Here is a 27,383-nt window from a genome sequence, read left to right as displayed (position 1 = left end):
TTGATTTTGTCTAAATGTATAAACTTTTGTGTAAACCTCATTCCAGCAGAGCTCAGTCAGAGGTGTAATGGAGTTCTCTCATGTAAGTTGGAAGTTTGCGCACTAAGGGAGATTTTTTTGTTGTTGTTCCCTGTGGCAAATTATTCTCCAGAAAGTGAATTTATAAACGTTAATAAAAACCCAGTGTTTGTGATTTTTATAATTCTTTGTTTTGCAACCCACTTTTTCGATGTAGTTTCAAACAATCAACACAGAAACATTACATTTCCTTTTTTGCTCATTTTTGTTTTTTCAGAAAGCCAACCAGACGAAAAATCGGAAAGCAGCAGCGGTGGTGAGTGTGGACGCTTCCTTTGAAACACTTATTGCTTATGACTGTACCTTTTCAGTTTTACTTTTCAATAAATCAGTAGATTTTTTAAAAAGTATTCTTTTTATATCTCTAGGGTAGAATTTCATAAAATTGAAAAATGACTTAATAAACTGATTGTCTGCTGCGACCAAAAGCTTAAATTATTAATATTTTTTATTTAAATGAAGAGGGGGGGAAATGATGAGGGAGAAGTTTGGAAATGAAGTGTTCATTTGAATGTTCCTTTGGATTTTTTAAAAAATTTATTTCTTAACTCTTTTTTATGCTTGTTGTCAGTATCTTTTAGTATGAATTCTTTCCTCTTGACTGGAAAGTTTGTAGCAAATTTCCCAGTCCTATGTTATTTGATTTTAATTGCATGGACTAAGCAGTCAGAAAAATAGTGCTCTAGTATTGTACTTTATTCTGGTTTTCTGGTGAAAAAATCTTTCTTGTGAAAGATTTATGAATTCTTTGGAAAGAGTGAAAAATTGTGAGTGCACTGATACTACCTACCAGTTACGTACTAGTCAGTCCAATGGTGTTTTAAGTACAGTTAAAAATTCTAAGGGAGCTTCTCTAACTGGAATTGCTATAGGAAATATTGGGATTTTACATGGTTCAGAGTAGTAAATAAAAGTATTTCCCTTCAATTAGTAGTTGTAGGTTTTGTGTTTGTTTGTTTTTTGTTTGTAATTTTTTTTGTTGTTTTTGTGAAATGGGCAGCATGCTTCTATCAGATAGGATATCAGGTAGCCTTAGGAATCTAAAGATTTTATTTCGGGTCTGAGCTGGTCTGTGTAGACTTCCCTTTACAGCCGCTGAAGGAGACAGTTCCAGAAAGTCTTATTCTAACAAAGGGGTTTGCAGGTGCAGGTAGTGTTTAATAAAGATCCCCTTTTCTGCTTTTATTAAAGAGATGTTTCAAAAATATGATTAACATACTAGTGCAAATAAGTGCCGATGTTAGCAAGAGCCTGTGAAACTAGGCACAGCTAATACAAAATATATAGACAAATCTCAGGCCTGTTAGTAGAAGGATTACCTGTGATGCACATGGATTAAATAGAGCTGGGACTGGAGCTCACAAGTGGTACTAGCAGAGGTAGACTGGGAAGAGTCTCCCGCTTGTCTTAAACACAGTTCCTAAATGTAAGCCTAATGCTAACAGGTTTTCAAAGTGTCTTATTGAATGCAATTTTTCGGACACTTTAACATGCAGACGTCTGTTTTTTTTCCTAATATTTGACTTTTGATACTGAAACACAATTCAAATAAATGTTGCCAAAGTATGTGCTTTGTGTCTGGCTAGGCACAGGGTTTGGGTTTTGTTTTTTTTTTGTAGGAGGGAGCTCTCTAATATTAAGATGCTTTTTCTTATGGTGGTTTAAGCATGTCCAAAGATTTATGGCTTGTGTTAGAAATGTCTGTAGACTTGTACTGAATCCAAGGTGTCTTATAACTTGCAATTTTTCTCAATTTCTTGTTAAAACCTGTACACTTTGATTAGATGTTAATTGTGGTGTGGCTTTAAGGTTATGAAGGGCTACTTTTTAGAGGTTAGTATTTTATATCACTTGAAAACTGAGACTCACTGCTGTGGGATGTTGCATGTAAAGCAGATCTTGACAGTTTAACTGCTGAAATGAATCAGAATTTTAGTATTACATTGGATTTCTCTGATGCTCCTTGGTTGTACAGATACACACTTGCTTTTGCTTGAGTTTTAGGGTTTTTATTCAGTTTCAGTTTGCGTTTGAATGATTGAATTGCCTGTTGTTCACTCCTGGTGTCTCCTCCTTATTCTGTGAATATTGTGTAAGGTGGTCACATGTTCAGTTGTTTGTACTTTTGCTTTGGTCAGAAGAATGAGTTACTGGATGCTGGGGGCTGTTTAAATACGCTGACAAGATGAAGTGCTAAACCCAGTAATGGAAACAAGCTGGTTGTGGATTCAGTTTCTGAGTGATGATAGTTGCTTATACTGGGGCATTTAAAGGAGGACTCTCAGCCATCAATTGTGCTTATTTGCTTATTCACTTGTTCACTTTTTCTCTCAAAATAATCATTGAACACAGATAACCTTTTCCAAAGTACCTTTCAAGTAATTCAGGTTATTGAGTGCTCAATTTTGCTGCTAATCTACTTTATCTTGGCCTACAACAAGTACTTTTGAGGCAAAGATGGTATCTTTCATGTCTGGTGTTCTGTCCTCCATGATGGCCAATTGCAGATGCCTTGAGAAGAGTGTAAGAACAACACAGAAGCATAGTGATACCTCCCCAAAATACTTCTTCCAGCCTTTAATGACCCACAGCTCAGAGAGATCCAAAGCCAGGAGTGATGGTGTTTTATTTAACCGGCCCTTGGGGATTTTCCTTCTATGAAGTATCCCTGTTATTTTTAGCGTTCATAATATCTTGAATGATACTTTGGTTACAGTCAAAATATTCAGGAATTAAGGCACACCTGCAACAAGTTTATCTTAACTAAATTTGAGCTCCTTTTGCATACGGAGCTTGATAATTTTAGATCCCTTGTTCCATACAAAAATCCTATTTGATTAGTGCATATGATAAACAGTGCTCAGGGATTCAACCAATGTTGTTTAGTGCCTGAAGGTTGGTTTCTGCTAAATGTGAAAGGGGTGTAGCAAATTACACACTCAGCTAAAGGAAAAGAGAAATTAGAATTGTCTCTTCTTGTTCTCATACGATGCTGAGCAAGTGATTTAAACCCAAATATGTGTATGTTGCTCCTGTTTGCCTATGGCTTTGCTTGCACCTCCCTCAAAGCGTTGTTGTGGTTACAGAAGCTGTGAGAAATGAACATTTCTGCCACTTAAAATGTGACTTCACACCCCCCTGCCCAATGAAAATGCCCAGAAACTGCTGCCCTGAGCCTGAGTAGTCTGTTGAGAATGATATGGTAAAGCAATGTATTCTCATGTAAGAACAAATGTAATTAGGCACTGTCCTTGTGGAATTGCATTAAATGGAAGTTGCATGGGCAGCAATTTATTATAATGTTGCCTAAGCTTTGAGAATGTAGTTTTCAAAGCACAGTGTTGCTTTTGGGAGGGAGAGAAGGGCGTATCAGCTCTGTACACAAATGACAGATGCACCTTTTTCTTGAAGAATGTTTATATCCAGGAGTGTTCATGTGCAACCTACTCGTTGAAATTCCTGAATGTACTTCAAGCCAGTTGAACTTCTGTTGTATCCAAATTTCATGTCTTAAAGTCTTTGACGTAAGTTTATAGCAAATAGCAGCCTTCAGTACTTAACATGCTTTAGGACAAGGTGTTAGTCATCTCTTTTCCCTAAACCTGCCAGTGAGTAATACAAATACATCCTAATGGAGGGAGAGACACCATTGGGACCGTTTCTGATTTGACTTTTGCTAAAAGGAATGAATTGTCTGAGCTGCTGCAGACAGTGTAGTGTGAACCTATATTAAAATTTTGCCAATTGTGAACGTACATGTTTGACTGCAGACATAAATACACAACATTTGAATTGTCTGTAGTTCTCATTTGCTTCATTTTTTGATGTTGCAAAAAAAAAAAAAATCAGATGTTGATTATATGTGTGTTGGAATATTGGAAATTCAGTGTAAGCACTTTGATAAACACTGAACTCCATGCGTTAAAATCAGCAGTTTTTTGTTAAAGGCACAGAGTTCTTACGTTATGAGACAGAACTGCATGAAGCTGCTAAGTGTACATTTGATTTCAGCCACTTTAGAGCAGTTAACATATATTAATTCTACTTCAAAACTGGAATTTGAACTGAAAAGTTATCATCGGGAGGAAAAAATAATTCCTAATCTAAATACTAACTCAAAACTCGGTGCTGAAGATGATTTAGCTATGTAATCTGTCATTTGCAAGCCACATAAACTGTTTTTGTCTTGAAAATATAACTGTTTTTCTTGGCAGATAAATGCAACAAAACTTAAAATATGAACTTCCCAGTAGTTTTTCAGGAGCCATAATCAGTATCGAGACTCCATTTGTAGCTGTTAAAAAGCACAAAGCAGCAGCAATTCCTACCTTAAGGCATATGTAGTATATAGTCAAAGTCTATCATCCTGGTTATAATAAATGTTGTGGAGAATTAGGGAAAGTGCACTGGTAGATCAGCAAAAAGGTCATGGATTTAATGTAGATCAGTGCTAACTAGAGTTAAATTTTTTAAAAACTTGCATAGCTGGCCTTAGTGTCTTTAGGGTCTGGCTGTTTATTTTAGTATACATATGCATATTCTAATATTTATGTTTGTCTGGGCAACACTGATGTGTTTATTGTTCTCCATCCTGAGAACAGAACCTGATATAAAACAGCGGGAGTTAATCCCACGAGCCTATTCTGTCTGTCAGTGATGTCCGCATCCAGCTCGTCGAAGCATTGCACTGAGCAGAAGGATGATTTTGGCTCGTATCTGAGTTCTTGGTCTTCCCTTCAGACTCTTGAGACATTCCAGGAGTTTCAGCCGTGCCTGGCATCACAGATTGTGACCACCCCACAAATCGTGTTTGTCGTATGTGAGGGATTTTGCTGATTATTGCAATTCACCCACCTGCCAGCACGATCGCATTTGATGGGTTCAGACCTTTGCAGTATCACAAATTAGAGCCTTGAATGATGGATCAAAGGGCAGAGGGAGATCAAATGCTTGCTGCCTTGGCTGGTACAAGACTGGTGTGTGACAGATGTAAAGCTAGCAGGAGGCAGTTTCAAAGTAAATAAAAAGAGGTGGTTCTGTACTCAGAGCTGTTGAATTCCTTGCCAGAAGATGTGGATGTGAAGGTGCTATTTGCTGAAGACTTACATGACCGTAGAGGAGACCAAAGAGGTACGTGAGAGAAAATCCACCAAGAGTACTGAGATTGGGAGGACATCTGATTTAAGAGACCTCAAGCCACAAAAGTGTGGTGTACACTGGGATGCACACTCAGAAGGAGAATTATATGTCTGGTCTGCCCTTAGGCTTCTTCATGGATATCTGCTTTTGGCCACTTTGCTGGAGTCACAATGCTGAGCAAAGCAACCTTTAGCTTGATCCAGTACTGTTACTCTCAGGCTCTGCTTTTTATTTTTTTCCCCTATTTTTTTTTTTTTCCCCAGTTCTGTACTGTTGCTACACAGCTTGCGTCGGGAATAGTTCAAGTTTCTTCCCTTTAACCGTAGAAGTAACTTTTGAGGGGGAAGGCAGCGAAGACAAAAGCAAGAGCAGCTCTTTTAAGGTTGTATATTACCTTTGCTAACTGCAACTGCGTGAGCACTGGAGGCTGTAGCACAGTGTGACCTGGGCTTTCTGGATGCTTGAGGCTGAAAACAATCTAGCAGAGCTTATTTCGTGCTCTTCCTGAGCTCTAAGGCTTTTCCAGCCCCAGCATCTTGCGGTGATAGAGGAGCTGTGCTACAGCAAATTGTCTTACGCAGGTTGTCTAAGGGATTTCTGCACAGTACTCTGTGGGCAAACCCTAAAACCATCATCTGCGCCTGGCAAAAAAAGCCGTACAGAGGTGGACTTTTATTATCATATGAGAAGGCATAAGATAGCCTACATGTTAGATTTCTGCCCTGTCAGGAAAGAACATTATTTGCTGTTCATTTTAGAAAATGTGTTGGAAATATCACAAGCCCTGGCAATGCTGCAGGCCTTAGGTAAAGTATTGATAAGACTCTTAACCTGAGAATAGCTTTTTCTCTGTTTAGCTGATTCTTATCAGCCTGGCTTGCAGGACCTTTAATTTGTCTCCTTCGAGACTACCAGTTTCAGCATTGAGAAAATGTACTGCTTTGTCCCTAATACTTGCCAGAGGCTTTATTTAAGTAGTAGCGAGGCAATAAATGACTGGGTTTGGTGTTACAGCTGCTTGTTCTGTTTATGGTTTTTTTTGATGCTCAGCCTGTTCATTGCTGGTTTGTTTGCTTAATTTTTTCTTCCTAATTGAGAGAGTCTGTGTCCACCTCTGACTTGTTCTTTTTTTTCCCTCATCTGTTTGCTGTGATGCAAAATCAAGAACCTCCTTTGAGATAACAAGCAGCTTTCTGTGGGGCTGCAGCAGATTTGTAGCTTGAGGCTTTCTATTAACAATTTTTTTTTAAAGTTAATTTCTCTGACTTCTGCTGCAAAAAAGAAAATTGCCTTTCTGAAACGTGACATATGAAGAGCCAAAAGGGATTTTTTTTTTCTAATTTCAAAAAAAATATAGTGGTTTCAGGATAATTAGGCATTACTTGTGTTATATGACCTCTGTGTTGGCATCTGTGCTTTCTCCATGAACCCAAGGCCACCAGGTGATGATCACTGACAGAGAATCCCTTGTCCCTCCTCTTCATCTCCCAGTGCCCATGTGTTGTGGTCTCTCTCACCACCCTGTTCCCGCAGAGATTCCAGCACTTCCAGCTTCCCTGAGCATCAGACCCACAGCTCTAACAAGCTCTTTGGATCCTCATCTTCGTGGGGCATTTCCCTAGCCAGTAACCTTGGGCTTTTAAATCTGAATTCTCATCTCCTTGGTGCACTCCTGCAGGTGGTGAAGTGTCAGCCCCCTACATGGTACGCCAAATCTCCCTTCGGGATATGTGAGCAAGAAAAGCTGCTTCCTCCTCTTGGTCAGGCTTTCCATACCTGGAAAACAGCTGCTATTGAAAGCTTGGAGTGGAATTGTGTCAAAGGCAAAAAAAAGTTGTATCCTGGAAAAGCTTAGAGATGTAGTTTTTCAGGTAACTGAAATAATACTTGAGGTGGAACTAGCAGAATCCACCTTTCATGTCCAGAAGGATGATGGGTTTCATTAACTCTATAAATCAAGGTTATCTCCTCCCAAAGTCACACCACCAGTAAACAAGGCAATACTGGAGTCATTTTTGTGTTATCAGGAGAAGTTTACAAACCTTCAGAGTAGCTCAATTTATAAGTCATCTTCTAACTACTTAGTTTTGAAATGTTAATATGTTGAACTTGCATGTCATCATGTTCTAACTGTGTTTTAAATGAGTAGCTGCTGTTTACAGCTATAATTATTGTACCAGCTTTGTGAATGGTTTTGTTTCTGAAGTGGCAGGGCAGTATTATTTTCTGAAGCTTAAAATGAACAAACGTAGTGTTAAATGATAATGGCAATGATGTTAAACCAGTGCAAATAGAAACAGCTTTTTGGGAAATGGTTGCTTTAGCTGTGTATGGTACTCCTACTACACACACTTTTAGGAAAAGAAATCAGTTTTCTAATTCTACAGGATATTTTGCAATTTATTTCAGAAAGAAAGGCAACTGTGTTTTCTTTTCCCTAGTGCTTGCTCATCCGTGTTCTTCAGGTGTCATCGTACATCTCCCTCCTGCTATCTCCAGCCCTTGCCTCACTTCTTGTTTTCTGGCATTTTATTGTAAATGATGATGATTTATAGAGGCAGTGTTTTGAGACAGTGTTTTCTGTGATAGACATTCTGTAAGTCCTATGTATTTCAAAAGTAATTAAAAAGCATAATGTTAATTTTCTCATCTTAAATTTCTCATGCCTTATCAGTTGTTTTTCTTTCAACCTAGTAAATTATGAAAGCCTATCTCTTCAGATGAAAATACCTTCAGGTTTGTAGCTAGGAGTCACTTTCCTGTCAATCTAAAAATTTCTGTCCTTTGTGCAGGACAGGAGACAAAATTAGGGTTAGCCAATAGTTATTTAGCAAAGATGAAATAATTCTAGCCTGAGAAAATAGTATTTATTTTTGTCATAGACCCAAGTTAACTCATCCTCTTCATCCCCAATCCTGATTCATTAGTTAACAGAATTAGGGCAACATGACCCTTCTACTCAAATAAATTCATGGACGAAGCACTGCCATTATGAAATTATAGTATTTGTTGCTTGCCCTTATTCTGCTTGTGTACTAATAGGGAAAAAAGGAGGAAGATAATTTTCTTAAGCAGTTCACATTTTATTGAATGGGAACCTTGTGATGCTTTTAAATAAGAGATGAAAATAGCAGCACCACTGATTGCTGCAAATTATGATGTAATTTTTTTCCCCTTTAAGATCTAGACAAATATTACCTGCTGCAGAAGTGACCAGTTGTCACTTACACAGTTGTAACAAGTACAAATGCAAAAAGGCAATTAAAAATAAGACGTGGGTTTTTAAAAATGTCAACAGTGCTATTGTGGTGCTGTGAAACACTGGTCAGTGGGCGAGCAGGTACTGGAGATGAGGAGTTAGAGCTGTAATGTGACCTTTTTGTGCAACCTGTGTGTTTCACAGCATCAAGGCTACCTCCAGAAACCGTGTCTGGCTCTAGACATCATTAAGCAGTAAGTGACTGAAGACAGAGGAAATAACTTGAAGGGAGCATCAAATATGTTTTTTCTGGTTTTATATTCTTTCCAAGGCATCCCTAACAAAGCCCCACAGCCCACCTGGTGAAAAAAGAAGAGTACAGTGAGAGAAAAATGAAAAGTAGCGGTATGATGAGGGGGGAGGAACAAGACAAGGGGAAGGATGTGAGGGTCAAAGCATCAAAAATGGGGATTCTGCCCAGAGATGTGAAGGATCAGGGGATGGAAACAGTTGACAGTCACCAGGGACGCTGGGCTAGACAGACCTTACTCTGACGTAGTGCAACCACTCTTAGGTTTTGTCCTTATGTAGAAATAAACCAAATTGTTGGTACCTATGCCAGCATACTACCAAGTGTGATAAAAGAGCCCTTGGCTCTTCCTCTATCAACGGAAAAGATGGGCGTCAAAGTGTGGGTATTTGGGTCAGTTTGGCAGCTGTATAGTTTCATGAGCAGTCGTTCAAGGAATTCATAAGGACAAGGATATTCTTCTTGTAGTGTATGGGGGTCAGTCCTGCCTTCAACTCCCTCTGTTTTTTCTGCTTAGTGGCCCCTTTTTCCACGCAAAAAAATGAGCAGGGAGGCAGGCGGAGCTGCCCGAGCCTGGGAGCAGGCTTAGTGCCTCCTTGGGGAAGGGGGTGAAGTTCCTTTTTACTCCTACCTGAGCAATTGGAGATCATCAGAGAAATTATGGAAGCTGTTGTTCTTTCCTGATACTTGTAGGACTGTTCTGATAAGTTCATGGCGGCCCAAGTCTTAATGAGAGGGACTAAAAGTACCTTGCATGCACATCATATTCTAAGTGATGTTGTTAGAACAACTGTATTTCTGACTTAAACACTTGGTTTTGCAGTTTTCTTGTTGTCGTAGTAGTATTAAATATTACATTTCCAACCTTAAAGAAAGACACAAAAGGTAACTTATGGATAACTGGGTACCTTTTCTGGCACACCCTACAGTGGTGGAACACAAGTATCCACCTGAGGGGCTGAACATATGCAAAATATGTTTCTGTTATATTTAGTATATTTATGAAGTAAAAAAGAAATATTAGTCACAGTATGTAGTTTTTATGTGGTCATTTTGTTCATATACCAAAGCAAGACACCCGTCCCACACCCTGGTTTGAAAAATTATTTAACTTTGTAATCAGTTTGAAGTGCCTGATTGTGGCAGACACAGTGTGATTCAATGTGAACAGGGAAGAGAATTAATTTTTTACCCTCATCTTCCTTCTGTTTCCTCTGTGTGAGTCAAACAGCTGAGTGAGGTGTCTTCAATCAGAGAGGGCATGTAAAAAATTTAAAACCCTGCCACTTGTAGAAATGCATGAGCGCTCATGAAAATGGGAAAAGAAGACAACATTGAAGTCGGTGTTATAGCAGATGGCTTTACATGTATGCCGTAGATGTCATGTTACTTACATAGAAATATGTTTTAAAAGTGCAGTGAATAGCATTTAAGGTAATGAATCATTGAATTCTAAATAACAAAAATAAAACAACACAGGGATTTATTTTTACTAATGATTAGGGATGTACATTTTTCACTTTAAAAAAAAAATGGGGGGGTTCAAGTTCTCTTTCATAGGTTATTAGGGAAGGTAAGTACTTAGAACCAAAAGCCTGGCAAATAAAAGCGTTCCAGTGAATCTTTTAAGAAGAGCTATAGAATATTCTTAGGAGATTTTTCAGATGGCTTAAATTTTACCTGCGATTGCCAGCTTGTGAGCAACTTATGTTACAAAAGTATTTTCTACAACAAATGCAGACCCGTCAAATTCCCTACTGCATTTTCGTGAGTGAAGTCATGCTATGATGAAAAACTGCTGCTGCTTTCTGATAGTGAAGTGCTAATGATTCCTTGATGTTTGGCACCATAAGAGCCCAACTGAAAGGCAAACAACCACAAAATATTTTAGTTAACGTGTAGTTATATTAATTGTTTGAAATCAAAATTTACTTTTGTTATTTGTCTTTTTTATTTTCAATTGCAATGACATTTCAAATCTCAATCAAAGATCCATTACGAGCAAAGGATATAACCAAAAGCATTTAAGTGAAAATGGATGATTTGACATCCTAGGAGCAACAACCTCCTCCAGATTCTGTGCTTATGCTGGCTGTGTATCTGACAGCACTGAGAGCAAGCTTCTTTAGAAGTTGTAAACTAGTTATGGAGCTTTTTTCAGATTGTCTTGTCCCTCGTTCATGTAGAGAATTGTGTCCATAAGGGGCTTTTCATGTCATTGTTCTGTGTGGTGGTGGTTTTAGCTCCTGTCCTAGAAGATCAGTAGGATTTTGGATTTCTTTCAGGGCAGCTTTCACAGAAGTCCTATAGATTTGTGTATGTACAGGATTAGTAGTTAATGAGGATTTTTTTTAAGATATCAATTTGAAAATAACTTGGGGAGAGAAAGGGAGGATGAGACAGTGATGATGTACATAAAGAATTGTCTTTTACTATATATCCTTTTTTTGTAGATAGTTAATGCATTTGGACAAGCTCAGAGAAGATTTGGGATACATTAACAGTTTTTAAGTGTCTGTGCCAGAAATGTAGAGTGATCTGATTTTTAAAGAGTTCAGTTTGGAAAAGTTCCACTTAGAGCCACATCTTTTATGGTCTGTAAGCCCATAACATAGGGACTGGGTAGAAAAGTTCATTGTTTTTAGACAGTGGCTTCATTCTCATGGAGTATTCTGGAGGGGCTGGATTTACCCATTTGATTAAATCATATTGGAATATCTTTCAGTCAATACTGCCTGGTCTGGAGATGTAGAGTCCCTCTCTTAATTCAACTCTAGCAATGGACCAAATTAACAACGCCTGTTGTATGTAACAAGTGAAATAGTTTCATGTCGAGGGATAAGTAGAACTTGCATTTGTATTCCCAGTCACTACACCTAAGGGTGGATTTGTTCCCTCTAAAATCCAAAAGAAAACTGTTCACAACCCATCTTGTGTTAGCTCTTTTCCTCGGTTGTCACTTCTAGTATGGGTTGTACTGAATATTGTTGGTGTTCTTAGTATTTTTTTCCTGTACAAAATTGACGTTTTGGGAAAGTTAAGAAACTACTTGGTTGGTTTTTTCTTTCTTTAATAGCATTTTTTCTTGAGTTTTGGGTTCATACGGGCTGTGAATGATGGTTTGGTTCACTGATGGACAAATCTTGAACATAGAGTTAGTGCAGCTGCTTCTTGCCTTTTGTGATGATTTTCCAGTCTGCTTTTGTGGAGTGACTGCCTTGTAATGCTTGTGGTTCAATTAGTTACAGTTGTTCCACAGAAACTATTAGAACTTTGTTTAAAGCATAAATGAAAAGATTAGCTAAATAGTGGAGATGAGGCAAAAGAAGCTATGTATTCTGTTTCTTAGAGTGATGCAACTTAAATGCCAGCAGGTGGTTTGTTCAAAACTAATAGTACTAGTTGCTTTCAGTAAGCCATTGTGCAAAGCAAGGGCTCTGTTAATTCTCTGTCCTTATGAGCACAAATGATTAGTAGGAAATGGTGACTTCAGCATTGTAGGATGTCATTACTGGAAACTTGTTGCGTGAAACTTTATGTCAAGTATTTTTAGTTAGCATTTGATAGGTATACAAATATAGAAAATTTAACATTCTGTGCAGATTCATTTCCCATAATAGAACTAATCCCCATAGCATTGGTTGGCTTACATGTTTTTTGGTGATTGTTATTAATGTAGTAACACAGCTATAAATTTGGTTTTAAGTGGGTTGACAAATCATTTAACTTTAAAATCAAGTTGATCAATTTTGAATCCTCTTGCAATCTCGTTTTTGTAAATTCAGTACAACAGATTAGCATAAACACTAATGAACATTCAAAAATCATTTATTCCAGTTAAAAGCCATTCGGAATTCATTATAAGCAAAACATATTTTAAGCCTGCTTATTATATGAAAATATTCTCCCTGCTGTTCAGCAGAGCAGTTAGGTGTGTGCACGTTACTCATACAAGTACACAAAAATTCAGCTAGACTCGCTGGTTGAAAGACAGAATTGAGAAAACATTTTACAAATAGCATAAAGCATTCAATCTGTGTTTACAACGTTTAGCAGAGAATTTTTATTAAATTCAGGCATCAAATTTTCATTCAGTTTAAGTAAGCCAGAGATGGATGTCATTATGAGATTTACATACCATTAGCTCACATCAATTGATTAGCAGCCGAGCTCAGTGGTACAAGGCTAGTTAGATACATTATTTGTGATGCCGGGAGGCTGCAGGTTGAGGAGGTTTACTGGCTGCATGCTCCTTTCCTTTGCCTTTGTGATTACTTGATAAAATGAAGTGCATCACTGTGAACAATCGACCCTTTTGAACAATCCAGACTGGTCAGCAGTCTAAATCCACATTTTAAAGCCATCATTATAGCCTCAAACTTAAGAGTTTCCAGGGTGCAGACAAAGGTGTTGTCTTCCTTCAGTACCAGTCGTGTACCATTTTCAGACTTTATGAAGTACTTGAATTGGATAATATTTGAAGATACCGAAAACTCCTCTGGAAATCCATCCAGCCTGCTTTTGGACACCAGTACTATTCTGGATTTTATTTTTGCAATGAAATCAGGAGCATTACAAAAGATTCTAAGTCCTTGTGAACGGTCGTGGCTGTCAGTTATTTCCAGGAAAGTGGTCTCTCGAGATGCGAGCTGTTCCTTCTCCCACCTTGATTTCACTGCATCCGAGAGTACTTTAAGCTGGAAAAATTCTGCTTCTTGTGCCAAAAGTTGATTTTCTCGAAATCCTTCTGGTAGCAGAAGTTCTCCATTTCGTAGGAAGTTGAGAATGTGTCTGAAAAGGAGTCCATCTCTGTCTATGAAGTAGTGACCGTCTGCATCGAACGGGCACATTATTTTTCCGTTTATGATCCCTTCCAGAAAAGAATCTGGATACTTGGTTAATGTCTGTTTTTGCGTGATATATAGATAGCCACCAACATTCAGAGTAATCAGAGACGTTTTATAGTCCTTGTCTTGCTCAGAGCCCTCGGAGTTGCTGTGTTTTTCTTCACATTCCTTTTCTCTTCTGCTTATTTTTCTCTCCATTATCGAAGTGAGGACAAAAAGCCAGCTCTCTTGCTTGGTTCTTGTCAGCTGGCAAAGAGGTTTCTCTTTTTTTCTGTTTTAAAGCACCTTTATTCAGCTCCGGCACAATGTTGGAATGGAAATGCTGCTAGCATTGCTCCGACTGTCAGCTCGGCTTTGCAGTAGGTGGCGTATCAGCTGTGTATGCAGGGAGATATCAGGAATATGACTGTAAAGGAGAATTTGCATTTAACTGTATAAGGGAAGAAGGGTATAACAGCTGTGTGTCTCTTTCCTTTAAGTCTGAGAAGTTTACATAGTTTTGGGGGTTGTTCACAGAAATGCATGCTACTGTTCTAAAGGACACCTTATTTGTGATACTTTAAGATGTATTTGTAGTATCAGCTGGCCAAATTGTGCTTAGCACTTATGGTGTTAAACAGATAGCTTTGTTTGTGTTTCAAGGATTTTAATTTTCACAAAGCATTTTTCCCCCCCTTTTTTTTGGTACTGATTACAATACGTGGTACGTTCAGCAGGATGACACTGAAAGGAAAGGCGTCCCCGTCTGTACAAGGAGGGGGTCGTCTGTGGAGTGTGTGCGCGCATACATATTGCTCGTTTATCGGACAGTTGAGCAGTGGTGAGATGTTTTCACAGAAGATACTCTGGAAGAGATGCTGAGGACTTGCTAGTCTGACTGAGTTTGTGGTGACAGGTTCCATTAGGAGCCGGTGGGAGTATCCACACCAACACAAGTGCAGCCTGATTAGGCTTTGCTTTTTGCCTTTCTCTGTGCCATAGGTAAAAACTATTTGAGAAAGGGGATTTACTATTTTATATCAGTGGTGTTTTTTAAGTCACCGAGGCTATCTAGCATCAGTTTGTTTTTTCTTGACAGAAACAACTCAGCTGCCCTGTAGAACAAAGGGTTAGTGTGCCTACAGATAGCTGTGAACGCCACATAACATTATAGCTTAGCAACATTGGGTAGGGGGAGAGGGGAAACATCGACAGAGAGCACATGAATCAAACGGCTGTCTTGTCTCCTTGAATCTGTGCTTTGAGGCTTTCTCTTAGTCGCTTCTTAGAGAAAGGTTTCCCCTTTAAACATTTGCAGCCTGGAGCAGGAAAGGGGAAGCTCTCGGCACAGCAGAGAGGAGCTGCAGCATTGCGTTCCCCGGCACGGGCGGGAGCCAGCGCTTACCTCGGGCTGGACCCAGAGAACACGTCCCGTCTTTTTCAAGATGTATTTTTCACTTCACAGATTGATCTCTCCTGCTTTGCCCGATTAACAATGAAAAGTCAGATTATTCTTCTGTAAATTCTGCTCCTCTGTTTCTAAATATTTTATTTCTATTGCTCCCGCTGTCTCTGAGGCTGCTTTTTGATACTGTAGAGTCATCACTATAATATTTTATTAGTTGATAACTGAATCTAGTAGAAATAAATGCAGTTTTTTAACCTACTCTACTCCTTGCCAGGATATCCCTAGCACTGATATGCTAAATTTTTCTGCTGCTGTGTGATACATTAAGCAGACATTATTCATTAGATTTAATTTATCAGGAATTAGTCATGGTTTTAACTTTAACTCTTTGATGCCGTTGATACATTCAGCATAACTTCAGTTGAAGAGGTTTCAACCTGTTTCTATTTTTTAAAGATTTGGACTTTTTTTTTCAAAATTAACTCCTTTCACAATTATTGAGTGAAGAATTGAGAAAATAAAAGATCCAATTACTTTAAAGTATGTGGAGGTTTTGTGTGGTGTTTTTTTTTTTCCATTACAAGAAACGTCCATTCAAATTTAATTTGTTGTCAAGTGATGGGAAATTCAGTTAATGTGCTTAGGTCATGCATAGCTACAGTGTTGAACCACCTCAGTGGCTGTTAAACCCTAAGAGAACTATTCCTGTGGTGCTTTGACCTTACACAGTGATCTCGAAATGCTTTGAAGCTGAACTAGGAATGTCCTGGCACAAGTAAGTAAGGATTTCCAAGGAAAGCTGGGATTTGTAGAAGATATGAAATCTTTCACAACCAGATCAGCTGTCTGTATTTTAAGAGACAGCAGTTACAGAACAGTATCTGCTCACTTAGTTTTTCATGCTCATCTTCCTCTCCGTGTTCCAACACTCGCAGTTGAAATTTTCCACTTTTGTGAACGAGTAACTATTCTTTGAAAGATCATGCAAAATCATTTTAGCGTTTTGTAGGCTAAAATATTCAAAATCGATTTGATGTGGAAAATATACTCTGTGGAGATCATGAATATTTACATTTAAACCTTTGAGACTTGAAAAATGTAGAGCTGCTGTAAAATTTTCACCACCACAAACCCATGTAACTTTACTTCTCTACAGCTGACAGTCGTCTGCAAGACAAAATGAAAGCCTGGCGTATCTTTATGAAAATTTTCCACTTTCTGTGCCATACTACAACTTTTCTAAAGAGTCCTCGTTCTTCCTGTGCACTTGGTGATACATATGGTATTGCAGCAAATGTAATTTTAGTGGGGTGGTTTCATATCATTCACTGTTTTCTGACAGTGTAGCTATGCCTAGAGGAACTGGATTTCCTTTTTTTTGCCATTTTGTCCATGCAGAAGTTCATTTTGGTAAAGATATGCAAGTATTTCTCATAGTCAAGTTAGAGGCTTTGACCATTCTTATGCTCTTAGCGTTTTTATGTTGTGCACCCAGCATGCGGTAGCTGAGATGTGCCCAGTATATCCCAGATCTTCTTGCTTCCCACTGGCACTGAGATGGAGCATCTTGCTTCTGTGTGCTTTCCTGCGCCCCGAGTGAACTGTTTTGTTTCTGCGCTGTCCTGCTTCCCAATGTTGGTAGCTCTCAATCCTGAAGTCACAGCCGCTTGACAATTTGTTAGCGGGATTTGCTGTTCAAGTAAGAGGAATAGCATGGGAATCCAGCAATTGAATGGATATTGGTTTGGTTCTCGATTAAGTCAGAAAAAATACTAAGCGTTCTTGTGCACACTTTAGAGAGTGGCTGTAGCAGCAGTAGTAGTACTCCATTTCCAAGTTACCCTTTGGGCTGCACCAGGAGGACAATCCACAGAGCTTTTCAGTTTCTTCTCTGTCGGACAAGCCATCCCAGACACAGTGAAAATGCAGCACGGGTGTTTGTCAGCTACACAGGAAAATATATCCAAAAAGGAGGGGACTAGGCACTTGCCCTCATTCTGTCCTGCATGTTTCCTTTTGGAAAATAACCTCACTACTCCTCAACTTCCATCCTCCTCCTGAACCTCCTGGTCTGGAAACTTGAGCATTTCATGGAGTTGAGGATTCAGGACAGGAGTACACCTCAGGGAACTTGGTGCTTTACCCATGGTTCAGTTTACTTACGTGTCCAAACAGCAACAGCAGCTTCACTGAGAGTCTGCTGTCAGTAGAAATGACCTGGGTTACCAAAACCAGCTCCTTTTATATTTTACAGTACAAAAGGATATGAGGACAAATCTCAGCTATAAGAGGCAGAGAATTCTTGAAGTGTATTAGGAAGCCATGCTAATTAAATCTGTTTGGGTTATTGAGGCAATTTACTATTTGCTGAATGTCATAACACAGAAAACTGGCCAGGTTGTTGGACAATTAAACCATTCAATAACTACTGTCTCACAGTGTTGGTGGCATAGACATTCTCATTCCAGTAACTCCGGGATGTTGATTAACAGCTATTGCAGACAAACTCTACACACTCATTAAAACTGAAGATTTTCAAATCAGCAAGTCTGAACAATTTGCATTCAGAACTTTTTAAAGAGCTGTCTAAGAAACTCTATCAACGGTTGCTGTTGATATTTTAAATTATTTTTGAGCACTGCAGTTCTACAATACTGAAAAAGCAAATGCTATGCCAGTATTTAAAGAGTGAATTGGATGGCCCAAGTATTTAAAAAAAAAAAGGGACTGTATGAAAAATAGTAAAACATCTGATTCGGAAGTCAATCAGTCAAAAAATTAATGAAGATTAATATCATATCAATCAGTGTGGGTGGAAGGAAAATGGATTATGCCAATTTTTTTCCCCTTTTTATTACAATTTATTCGGCAAAGCAGGTGATTCTTTTTTCTGTTAAATCTTCGAGTATGTCTTGTTTGTCATTTTGAATTAGAATATATACTGTATTAGTTTTCCATTTAACTATACAAAAATTATGTGCAGGCTTCCAACTGGCAAATGTTAAGCAGAGAATTATCGCTAAAACATTGCTGTGATTTGGTTCTTGATCCTATTTATTTTTAGTTGGTGATCAAGGAGGCAGTTACTGATGAAGTTTGGAGATGATACAGACTGAGAATGTAATCAATAAGGAGATACACTGCTGTTACAGAACCATTTGGGTAGTTTGTTAGGACGATATTTTAATGCAACCAAATATTAAGTTTTTATGTGCAGGAATACACTGTAGATGGGGGTTGTGTAAACATGTTTGCAGGAGGGTTGAGACACAGACTCTGCCTGCATATTGAGAACTGAACGTGAGGTCATTGTTCTGTGCCGTGCTCAGTAAAACAAATGTACTGTATGTTTTTGGATTCCTAAATAAGGGAGTGCCAAGTGAAGACTGGGTGATCCTGTCCTCTAGCTGCGTAGCTTCCAGGGAAGGCTGACCTGAGAATGGCACCAGCTTTGAGATTGGTGGTCAAATGGGCAAGAGGTGCCACAAAATGCCTCTGGTCTGGAAGAGCAGAGCTGACTGAAGTCAAGCGTAGGACAGGGCTGCTCCTTGTCCAGCCATCACGTGCAACAGCCTGGGAAGCTGCACAGAGGTGTAAGTTGGCAGTGGGAACTGAGGCTTCTGACTTGGACACTGGGAAGCAGCAGCTCAGCTTCTACCTGCTGAGGAGTGGGGGCAGATGTGCCCGTAGCCTGTCCTTACTGTGCTTCCTTCTGCTTTTTCCTACTGTCTGGGAATCGTGCGTCCTGTGGCAGGTCTTCATCTCCTCCATCACCGGCACCTCTGGTAAAGAGCAGGAGTTGGTAAACCCCAGATCCTGTCCCACACCTGCCAAGCCTGGCTGTGAGACCCACAGCTTGGAGAGAAATCCATGGACTAAAATTTCTCAGACCAATAAGAATGATTAAGAAGCTGAACAATAGATCTAATGGAAGATTTGAGAAACCGTGATTTATTTTTATTAGGTTTTACAAAGGCGGAGACTACATATGTGCTTGGACAGGCAGAAATCCTTTCATAGCAGGATGTTCAACTTAGCAGTCAATGGTCTAACAAGACCTAGCAGCTGGAAATTGGAAGTGGGTGCTGTCAGAGTAGAAAACTAACATGTTACAATCTCCAAGCCAGTTCATCTCTCTCTCAAAAACAAACAAAAAAACCCCCACACCGAACTAACCAACCAAAAAAACAACCACTGTCAGACCATCTTCTGCACAATTCCAGTAAATTTCCCCAGTGCCTCTTTATTAAGATTGCCTTAAGCATTTTAACCACATTCTTTTTGTTTGATGGTGATCGTTAGCAGAATTTGAAGTTGGAATTAGCATCTCCTCAGCATATCTCCCTATTATCTCACTGAAACAGTCAAAGGTTGAAATTACTTTATGAATTGGTACTGGGGCATTCAGGCAGGGAGGTCAGGGGGAGCATGTGTTTGGCAGCTGACATGAAGCTATGGGTTATGTGGACCAGCCTGTGTGGAGCTGCACCTGCAGCGTACTTGTACTTGTCACCCCCCATGGGGCAACTGAGAGTGTAAGGTGCTTGGGAAAATGTCTTATTTTCCCTTCTAATCACCGCTCTTAACTAGTCTTCCAGACCTATTTGTTTATCTTGAATTATCTGCTCTATTTTGAATAGGTATTTTTATCAGGGAATTGCAGCTTCCATGCCTTGTTCATCCTTTGGCTTCTTGGCTGATTGGACTATGGAAATATCAAGGCAGACATGTACTAATTTGAGTGTCTTTTCATTGCAGCTCTGGTCCTGCAACAAATGGAGACAAATGCAAGTCTCTGAACTTGAATGAGGGGTAGTTAAGCTTCAAAGGAGGTAAAAACTGTCCCCCCACTAGAGGCATCTGGAGGTTTGCATCCATCTTTGCAGGTTTATTCTGCAACACTCTCTGAATGTGTTAAAATCTCCAAGAGAGTCCGAAGAAAGTGGGACATAAACCTTGGCTTCTGGACAGTGGATGAGCTTTGACAGCAAACTATCTTAGCTGCAAGGTGGGGATATTGGAGACTGCAGACAGCCTTGTACTGTGAAGTGACTAGAACATTAAAAGCCAAATCTGGATCAGTGGTAATTAAAAGAGGGTATTAACTGAGACATCAAAAATGAGATGTTACTAAGGATAAACTTGTTTTAATTGGCAGGTTCATTTCCTAGTTAGTGTGAGGAAGCTACCAGGTTAACTGAGCCTGATTCTTAAAACTTAATAATGATTTGAAAATTGTGCAAGGCACAGAGAGATTTATAGCGACATGTCAGTGTTCAGACAGCTGGGCTGGATGGCTTAGATGAGGAAAGACTAGTTAGCCTTGAACCTGCACCATAGAAACAAGTGGAAAAATTATCATGGAGTTCAAGAGGTAGAAAAGATCAGAAATATAATGAATGCTGGCAAGCATGGCTTTGTGTAAAGGTTTTATGGTCAAACCAACCTAATTTTGTTTATTTTGGAGATTGTGAGTTTGGTAAAGTAACAGCATGTTTACAGCATGCTTAGCATTTTGTATTGTACATAATTTAGAATCTTGTGACATACTGATTTATATGAAAAAAACCCGAAACAAAAAAACCAACACCAGCAAGCACAGAACGAGATTAAAAACTGGCTGACAGCTATCAGAAAGTAATTATCAGAAGGAAACCACTCGGGTTGTAGCTTGAAGGGCTTCCTCCAGGATTAGCAAGAGGGACAGTAGCGAGTGAGAATCAGTACGTATAAAATGTGTCATGATTGACACAAATGCTGGTCAGACAGTGAATAACTATGACAGGACTGTCACGGTGTGACTGGGATCACTTAATTCACAGAATCTGTTTAAAGAATGCATTTTAACCAAGCTGGAGGCAATTATATACCTAGGAACAGGGGCTGTGGAGAACATGGGTAGAATGTGAGGCTTAGAAAAGACTCAAAATAGATATATTAGTGACAAAATAGCCAGTCAGTTCCGTCAACCCCCAGAGCTTGGTTTTTAGAGACAAAATGATCTAGTTTTAGCCATCTAAATATGAAGCACAGTCATGGGGCGTAGACACAGACACCTTTCCCCTATGCACAAAACCAACCAACCAAACAAAAAAACCCAAACCAAAACAAATAAACAAACCACCACACACAAAACCCACCAGCGCAGGGCAGATCATTGAATCCTAAAAGAGATGGGACCAATTTTCTTAAAGTCTCGCTTCCTTCCTCTCAGCTCAATTCAGAGATTCTGCTGAATAATCCTGAGATAGTTAAAGTGAGGTGAGGGATTCCAGCTCCTGTATCAGTTATTTTCCCTCTGTATATGGTTTTGGTAAGAGCAGTACAACAGTAGTATGTCTATTTTCTGATCTCCCTGTTCTTAAACCGTCATTGCAAGGTTGAACAAGATGCAGATAAGTGACCCAAAACTGATTTAAGTGTGGCATAAAATCTGCATTGTGGTGAGATAATGCACGAGTTTGAATTACTTCATTTATTGAAAAGGTGATTGAGAAGTGACTCAATTACAGTGTGTAAGTACTTTCCCAGAGATAAAGCACCAGGTACTAAAAGGCTCTTAACATAGTATAGAAAAACGTAAGAACCACCACTTGTTCCAAGGATGGAGATTTTCTGTAGCCCGCCCTTTGCTGCTTATGTATCTATAAAGGCATTTTTTTATTACCTTTTACAGCAGTAGTCAGAAATTAGAAATTAAGCAGCAATACTAGTATCACTTTAGCCACACGAGTTGCTAGGTTCTGCACTGAAGACAGAGCATAAAATCTATCTATCTGTGTTACAGAAAATGATCAGGCAAATTGGCCAGGTTGTCTCTCCTGACTGTAAACCTTAGGAATCTATAAAACCAGAAGTGTTTTCGTAGAAATTTGCTTTGTTTCATTCAAAACTACCTGGAATAATATGGCATTCTTATTCTTTTCAAGGATTTAGATTAAATCAAACCAATGAATTTGAAATTAAATCATTTTAAAATACTTGGTGTCAAAGTAATAATTGCTCTCTGCATTATTCAGGGAGAACAGACTTAGATTTCTTGATGCAATGATATTTCAGTCTGTAAAGCAATAGAGAAGTTACAGGCATCTCAGTGCCTGGTGTTACTTGGCATCAGTACTTCTAAGCGTTCCTGTTATCTTCAGTGGCATTGCCAGCTGAAGGTGACGGTGACAGCAATAGCAAGATGAGACTCTCTGTTGGAAGGACATTTTAAATAGAAAGAGCCATTAAAGCTAAGAAACTAATTCTTTCTTGTTACATAAAGCTGTCTACAGAAGCGTATGTTTTATAGATTCTGTGATATCGCACTGGCTGTGCCCAAAAGAGATGGTTAAGTTGCGACACAGCTCCACGCACACACCATGCACTAGAGCATCACAGTAGGAAAGAAGGTGTTTGGCCACCATCCCTTCTCCCTTCTACTTCAAGTTGCTTTTAATTTTTAGGCTTTTCCACTTCGACAGAGTAGGCTGATACTTTTGGGTTACTCTGTTAGTTGTCATTGCTTTAGGCAAAAAGGTGTTCCCCTCGGGTTACAGAGGTGAATGTAGTATTAACCAAAACTTTGTATGTGATCTCCTAGATTACTAACTGCAAGTTTTTATTTGTTTTCCCTGAGTGTTAGCATATGTAGGATTATTACTTTATTACATTATGTTCCTCTACAGACCTTTTTTTTTTTTAATTGTAATAAGATGAAAATAGGTTACTCTTTTTTTCTGAGGACAGGAATAAAATTAGCTCTCATTTTAATGTCCACTAATTTTGGATATTTTAATGATCAGATTCTCTTTGTAGATTAATTTTTTTTCATGGTCACTGACTGTATTCAGTGCACATTTCCAGAGAACATTTCCTAGATAATCAGAGTGCAAACATGTAGAGAAAAGCGGCCTACACGGTTACTATCTCTTATTTAAAATCTGGTCTTTGTGATTTTTTTCTTGATATGTAAAAGATCTGATGGCAAAATGAGGTAGTCTAGGGGATACCAGCTGTGTAAGCATGTTTTCCCTGCTTATTTATTTGGTGTCTAAATAACAGTGATTTTAGAACTTGAGATTTGAGAATTTATAATTACATTGTATTTACTAATTGCTTTATTAGTGAAAAATAATTGAAATGTTGACCTTGTTGGTGAATTTTATTTTAATGTCCAGTGTTGCGTTTTTTTTTTTCCCCATTCTAGATAAACTCGCCTTGGAAGGGATAGTGGTGCAACGTGCTGAATGCAGACCTGCAGCTAGTGAAAATTATATGAAACTGAAAAGGTAGGAATGCCCTATTACAAATGGATATGTGATATCCGACTTTGATGCTTTTATTATTGCCTTACTAGGGATGGATGACTTCAGTATCATGGTCTTAAGTAGGATTTATACAGGATCAGAACTGTTCTTGCTGTTTGGGTGGATTTACTGTAGGGAGGGAATGAAACCTGGTGTGGGGCTTGTGCCTCCCTCTGGTGTTGTGTGGTGGGATGATGCAGACTGCTGCCTTCCGTCGTGTGCAAAGCTCTTATGAGAGCACATGTTGTGCCTCTTCACACCCACACGTATGAATGTATGGCTATATTCAAATGTGATTAAAGCTGGATTTCCTGAATACTTAAAAGTTTATATTGGTCAGCTCAGGACACGCTTCTTGAGTACAAGTTTCTGGGTGGATTGTCCAAATTCAGTTCCAGTCAATACTGTGCCATGCTAGATGAAGATCACCTCTGAAAAGATATTTAAAATGCCCAAAATAGCAAAGAGTTCAGGGAGAAGTACTAGGCTGTAACTGGCGTGCTTAATAGAGGAGATAATGGCTGAAAATTTCAGAAGTGGCATGGAAACCACAGACATACATTTATCAGAATCGCTTAGTGACTTCTGAAAATTTAATCCAACACATCTAGAATTTGCTATGTGATTCATATATAATATGGACAATTAACTTGATGATGTTCTTTAGTAATAAATCAAATTTGGAATTGAATTGTGCATTATATTAAATACGTATTTATATATTTTAAGCATGTGAATTTTAATTAAATTACCCTTTTATATTGTGAGTTTCTAAATATTGAAATGCAGAGCAGGAAATCTCAGAAAGAGAATCATCCATGCCTAGTTATAGAATTGTCAGAAGAAATGCAGAAAAGGTGAAGTGATGTTTTTGCTCAGTTCCTGTTCTGTTTTCTGTGTGTCATATATGACTTTTATAGTATCTTATGTTTTTTTAACCTTCTGTCATCTAAACTGCTCTACTATGTCCTTATTGTGTCCGTTCAATTCTGATACTTAGGTTCTAGCTGTTGGCAAATCAATGCCATAGGTTTGCTCGTGTACGGCAAACTACTTCATTTCAGACTGTGTTCTATGATTGCTATAATGATTTTCGTCATCAGTGTAAAATGGAGTATGAAGCAAATGTGATGTTTCTAGAAAAGGACTCATTTCAATCTGGCAATTTTAAATATATACGAATATAGTCTGTGGGATGTATTTGCTTCATAATTGGTTTAATCACAGGTTGCCTGATCCAAGTGCTTTTTTGCATTTTGTTCAGGGTTTTCTGTTAGTCGATCAGATAAACTTCTTCTGGTAAAGGCCACAGCAGGAGACCAAAACAAGACATAGCTTTAATGACATTCTACCCAAACTTTGAATTTTTCAGCATTCTGCTTTCTGTCATGCACACATGCATCCAGCCCCTTCTGGTCTGTGATTTTGTTGTATCCAGCTCCTATGGGAACAACAAAGATACAAACATGAAGGCAGGTTTTGTGTTTGGAAGCACTGACAGCTGAAAACCAATATTACCGTTGTTTTTTCTTTTCTGTGGAAAAATTGTCAGGCTGCGTATGCCTAAGTTTCTTAACTTTCCATCCTGTTAAAGATTTCTCGCTTTCTACCACAAAGTTTTTTTAAAAATCCTTTTCTGGTGGGAATCAGCATGAGATTTAGCAGATCTAGCAGTCACAGCTTCAGAATAAATTGGTTTATGTCCAAATACCGTCTGTGGTATTTGAGAAGTAGGATCTAACTTTTCACTCCCTTTACTCTCTCCCACCCTCAACATACTGCAGGCTGTGTTTGTGGTTAAGAGAACTGACAGAATTAAAGATAAACCATGTAAGTTATACAACTGTGTTATATTAAAACCATTTTTATTCACTTTTCTATTTACTATTGTGCTTTACATGAGAGACACTCTCCAAAGGTGGAATTGATAATATTGATAAAACAGCAAGTCTGTTGTGTAGGCTTTAAGTGCTACAATAGCAAGTTGAGTTGGGAAGGAAATACAATTAAAAGATAAACGCAGTTCCTTCAAACTTTGAAGGCACAGAAAATGAAATTAAGCTGCACCTCCGATAACTGTAATCATTTGTTTTCTGACAGCTGACAGTGATCAAGGATAATATACCTCCCTGGTATTAAATGCAGATATGGATCCTGTCTATTGTACCGTCTGTTTCTGGGTCAAGGAAATTGGCTGCTGGGTATGTGGCATGGCATTTGATTTCCATGTTGTTCTGAAGAGTTTCAGCGAGAGGACAACAAGATGGCTTTGTGGTGGGGCTGCCAGCAGTTCGATGGGAGATATGTGTGGCCCGTGGGTTTAAGGATGGGTAATTAAAGGACAGAATTTGGTGAAAGCGTTACCAAGTGTAGCAGAAGGGAGGGTTTCTTCCGAAGGAGCAGCTTTTGATTTGTTTACAGGAAGGCTGTGGATGTTTGGAACACTTTGAATACAAGGTACAAATGTGTGTCTAGGGATAACTAGTCAGAAAGGTGAAACAAAGGTGGTGTGACCTTCACTTGGTATTTTCCATTTTGGAAGTTAGGCTGTTGGCAGGTTTATTTATTCCGTTCTGCAGAATTTTAAGTTCTAGAAGGGGAACAAATACCATGAAACACCTCCTATCCTGCACTAGGAAAGCTTCGTGCTATTGAATTTCCTAGAATTTTTTTATTAACAGTGCATTTGTTCTTTGTAACACCTTAATGATTAGTTATACATTTGCAGTTGCTGCTGGTGATGCTATTGCAGCTAGCTGGAAAATAATATGTGGTTTTGAAGCACCTGTCCTAGTTTCTGTCTTGTGGGAGTGGATCTCATGATCCCACTTCAAAAATATTTGGACTGTGTGGTGAAAAATATGGGCAGTCTGTTCCCAACTGCAGATGGTTTTACTGTGTGATGGTCACAGATAATACTGCCACTGTGCCACCCTTTCTGGTTGATACTTCCCCTCTTGCCCCATCAAGCCTTTTGGGCGAAGGAAGATGGTGGCCTGTAAGCTGTTGCAGCAGAGGGTGTGTGTCACAGATGGCATTACACACGTCTCATTGTTCATTGTACTGCATTCAGCTCTGTGACCCCCGACATAAGAAGGACATGGACCTGTTAGAGTGAGTCCAGAGGAGACCACGAAGATAATCATAGGGCTGGAGCACCTCTCCTGTGAGGACAGGCTGAGAGAGTTGGGGTTGTTCAGCCTGGAGAAGAGAAGATGCCAGGGAGATGCCAGATGATCTCTTAGGTCCCTTCCAACACAGACCATTCTATGATTGTACAGCAAACACTGCAATTGCACCAGCTTTGTGCCCCCACAATCTATGTCACCTTAGGCAGGCTACCTTTCCCCTCTGCCAGGCTGCCCTGGGCAGGCTTCACATACCACCCAAACTAGACTGTTTTCTTCATGTCACTGTAGTCAGCTTTCCACCATGAGGAGGCATTGTCTGTCCCTTAATTTTGTTTTCCTGAGGTTTCAGAGATTTTTGTTTCTGTTACCCTAATTCCGCGATCCCAGTGTTTAACTGCCTTGGGGTTAATGACTTCCCAAAGAGAGGGGTCCTCCGAGAGGCTTGTCTGCATGGGGAAGGACAGGGCACAGGGACAGAGGAGTCCCCCAAACCTTCAGGGTCCCCTCAGGCCCCAGATGACTTGAGAGGAGATGAGAATAAGATTTTGATACTCCCAAGGGGCTTTGCTGTGCACAAAAGAGAGAAAATGGGGGACTGGCATGCACCGCATCTCAGATTCTCTCTGCCAAATTACCTGTTTCCATCCTTGCACTGGTCCTCATGTCCATTTTGTTTGTCCCTCTGATCATAGCGAGCCCTCCTCTTCTCCAATTCTTTCTCAGCCCCTGTTTCCCATTTCTGTTTACTTCTGTTTTTCTGTTTTCTCACAGAGGTAATTTTATTTTCAAACATAATCTGAACACATCGGTATCATATACACTCAAACTATGTTTTGGTTTGAGGAAAAGTTAGGAAGAAGAACTGAAAAATAATCTCTGGGAGCAACTTCTGCGAAGCTCTGATTCAGACTGACTGTCGAGTTGAGTAGCTACAACAAGGTCTCCAGGACTGCTCAGGTCCTTTGTAGTGGGTGGCTGGGCACCAGGTTTGCAGATATCGG

General features: G+C 39.2%; 2 protein-coding genes across 5 annotated transcripts in view; one reads left to right on the top strand and one right to left on the bottom strand.

Moving 5' to 3' along the window:
- The window catches only part of GTF2F2 (general transcription factor IIF subunit 2), a 95,537-nt gene that overhangs the window by 18,723 nt on the left and 49,431 nt on the right, over positions 1–27,383 (top strand). For 2 of the 4 annotated variants that reach the window (XM_065854124.2, XM_071805645.1), the window contains exons 5-6: positions 296–334; positions 23,152–23,233. In XM_065854124.2, coding sequence (XP_065710196.1) covers positions 296–334; positions 23,152–23,233 — 121 coding nt within the window. The remainder of the gene's footprint in view (positions 1–295; positions 335–23,151; positions 23,234–27,383) is intronic. The other 2 variants (XM_071805658.1, XM_071805653.1) reach the window with 1 other exon arrangement.
- Positions 10,674–13,980, bottom strand: KCTD4 (potassium channel tetramerization domain containing 4). Its single transcript, XM_065857502.2, has one exon. The coding sequence runs from the start codon at positions 13,769–13,771 to the stop codon at positions 12,998–13,000; it is 774 nt and encodes a 257-aa protein (XP_065713574.1). The 5' UTR covers positions 13,772–13,980; the 3' UTR covers positions 10,674–12,997.

This window comes from Patagioenas fasciata, chromosome 1 (genome assembly GCF_037038585.1).
Source record: "Patagioenas fasciata isolate bPatFas1 chromosome 1, bPatFas1.hap1, whole genome shotgun sequence".
Lineage (NCBI taxonomy): Eukaryota > Metazoa > Chordata > Aves > Columbiformes > Columbidae > Patagioenas > Patagioenas fasciata.
Note: the sequence above shows the minus strand (reverse complement) of the source record. Positions and strands in the feature narration are given on the sequence as shown.

Excerpts from the sequence above, each read along its gene's own strand:
- KCTD4 (XM_065857502.2), bottom strand. The coding sequence starts at position 13,771 with ATGGAGAGAAAAATAAGCAGAAGAGAAAAGGAATGTGAAGAAAAACAC.